Source organism: Loa loa (assembly GCF_000183805.2).
Source record: "Loa loa unplaced genomic scaffold supercont3.1116, whole genome shotgun sequence".
Classification (NCBI taxonomy): domain Eukaryota; kingdom Metazoa; phylum Nematoda; class Chromadorea; order Rhabditida; family Onchocercidae; genus Loa; species Loa loa.
The window spans coordinates 1-2,673 of record NW_018109296.1 but is presented as its reverse complement, the minus strand read 5'-3'; the positions used below and the strand labels follow the sequence as shown (position 1 = coordinate 2,673).

General features: G+C 32.8%; 1 protein-coding gene across 1 annotated transcript; it reads left to right on the top strand.

Annotated features, from left to right (window-relative positions):
* Positions 1-395: 395 nt before the first annotated feature.
* On the top strand, positions 396-2,400 carry LOAG_13978 (hypothetical protein; the record flags this gene model as incomplete). The annotated part of the gene is made up of 6 exons (XM_020448747.1): positions 396-475; positions 799-918; positions 1,198-1,296; positions 1,363-1,451; positions 1,710-1,837; positions 2,272-2,400. Coding segments are annotated over exons 1-6 (630 nt in total), but the record flags the coding sequence as incomplete, so codon positions are not given.
* Between the last annotated feature and the right edge of the window lie 273 nt (positions 2,401-2,673).

The following is a 2,673-nucleotide window of genomic DNA, read 5'->3' as shown; positions in this document are numbered from 1 at the left end:
GCGGTTTTGGATGGTGCCGAGAAGTTTTGATTGACATTTGCACTTGATTAATTAATTAATGGGGAAGTTGATTAGCTACGTTCAACATTCTACGATTTGACTTTGACGAATTATTGCTAAAATTTATGTATGCGTTTGCTTGTCGAATTAACGCTAATATATGATCTGGAGATGTAGATATAGTTAACAATCATTAATGTCGACGTGTATACATGAAGCGTATGTCGTTTGAGTGATAATTATCATTTATAAATTCGTTTGACTTGTTTTTAAATTCTATCCAAAATATGCATGCCTTTTTTGAAATGGATGATTATTTAAAGTTGTAGCCACTGGAAGATTATTTTGGTTGGAAATCAGTTATTTTGATTCTTTCTAATGTAACTATAGTTATCTTTAGCTCCTAAAGATGGATCAGTTTCGGACAGGCGGACAAAGTGAATTTCTGAGAGCAGCTGAAGATGCTGCTGACGATGTATGTTTCTGTGGAACAATTTTATTAAAATGGGATATTGCTGAAAGATAAAAGATAGAAGTTGTGGAGAGTTGACCTTTCTTTCATGCTGACTGTATAATTTTTTACTTTCAAATTCTTGTTATGTCTGGTTCCTTTTGGGTTCGGTAGAAAAAGGATACCTTCATTAGGAAGTTTTGATAAAGGAATACTGAACTCGTCACAGAGTATGGCGTAATATAAATTACCTTGCTCTGTTAGAAGTTATGAATTAGATGAATAGTAATAGTAAATACGCAATATGGTGAGGCAGTTGTATTTGTTTATTTCACTTTCAATTTTAGGTTTTGAGGCACACAAAACATTTTTTGCCGCATGTTGCACGGCTTTGTCTTATTTCAACATTTATTGAAGATGGTATTCGTATGTGGTTCCAGTGGGATGATCAAAGACAGTTTATGCAGGTGATACTTCGGAAATATATTTTTAACATAATCCAGGAATTCTTCCCTCTTGTAACTTTAGTGATAGATGGAATTATTACTTGATTCAGGAAATTGTTCATGTTGATTAGGAAAACCTATTCATAGTGTTATTGTTATTCATATCTTTATTGAGATTTTGTTATGCACTCCTAATGGTTGAGGGCTTATGTATGCTATTAGGGAAGTGAAGACGTTATTAGATATTGTGATTGTAGTTAGCAGGCTCACTTGGAAATTGAAACTTCTATCATATTTCAGGATTCTTGGTCATGTGGTTGGTTACTTGCTACTTTTTTCGTTGTGTTCAACTTTTTCGGGCAAATTATTCCAGTTGTAATGGTTATGATTCGTAAAAGGGTCAGTTTCTATATTTTTGAAAGACTTATCTAATTTTCACAGTTTGTAAATGATGGCAACTTTCAGGTTGGCATTGCATGCATTTTACTAGCCTCTGTTGTTGCTTTACAAACGGTCGCCTACCATATACTGTGGGATTTAAAATTTTTGGCGAGGTAAGCTTTTTTTGTTTAATGAAACTTGTTCATTTTTAGATCTGAATGTCTGATCTGATCCTCGGTTGCTTGACGAAGATTACGGAAGCTTCCTAGTCTCCTGTGACTGCACGAGGATCACTCAGATTTGTGAGTTATCATTAACTTATTGACAATTTAAGGTTCATGTACTGTTGATTCATCTTCTGGAAATAGTTTTCGAAAAAAAGTGTTTTACGATGAATGTAAAAATGCATTTTCAATTTTTTTTTTTTCCAGAAATGTTGCTGTTGGAGGTGGCTTACTACTTCTGTTTGCCGAAACACAGGAGGAAAATAGAAGCCTTTTTGCTGGTGTTCCACAAGTTAGTGATGCAAATCGAGGAAAATCTGCTATGTTACTTACTGGTATAGTATTATTTTAATTTGAAATCTATTAGAACTTCTGAACAGCTGTTGTATGAAAATATTATATAATGAATGGTGTTTTTAACGTTTGGGAAGCTTATAACATTAATCGAATCCAGATGGCATTTGCGATATTTCTGGGAAACTCTGAATTGGGTTGTCTAACATCTTAATTTTGGTGAAGATCATATAAATCCAATCTCTAGTGTTTCAAGAGGATCAGTTTAGAGATTTCTTATTTTACTGTCAGAAATATGGAATATAAAGAATTTTTACTTGGTGAATGAATGAAATAAGTAAAAATGTCTGTCATTGAAATGAGCTTATCATTTTTCGTGTTTCATCTGTATTATTTAGGTCTTAGTCGGGAAGATTATGAAAGTAATTTATTGACTTTAGGATTCAATGCAGTTTGTTTCATTTGTTGTCTTTAGGACGTATATTTCTCATATTCATGTTTCTGTCATTGATTCATTTCGAATGGCATTTTGTGAAACTTGTCGAAATAGTTGTTGGAGGAGCTTTGATGACACTTGTGCTTGTTGGGTATAAAACAAAGGTGAGTATAATTTTTTTTTAAACAATATATATTATCATAAAGAAAGAATATATTAGATTGGGTCGGTCCCAAGAAAGATGAAATGGGTATTCGGTGAGCTATTGTAGAGAAGATTGGACTCAATAAAAAGCATCCCGAATATTCCACTTTGAAAGTATTTAGGATTGTTTTGACGGTGTTTATTACATGTGTGCTTATATGCATTCACTTTTTAATTGTTCGAATATCCTATCTTATATAATGAAGAATTGTTAGTTGCAAAAACACTTATATTTCC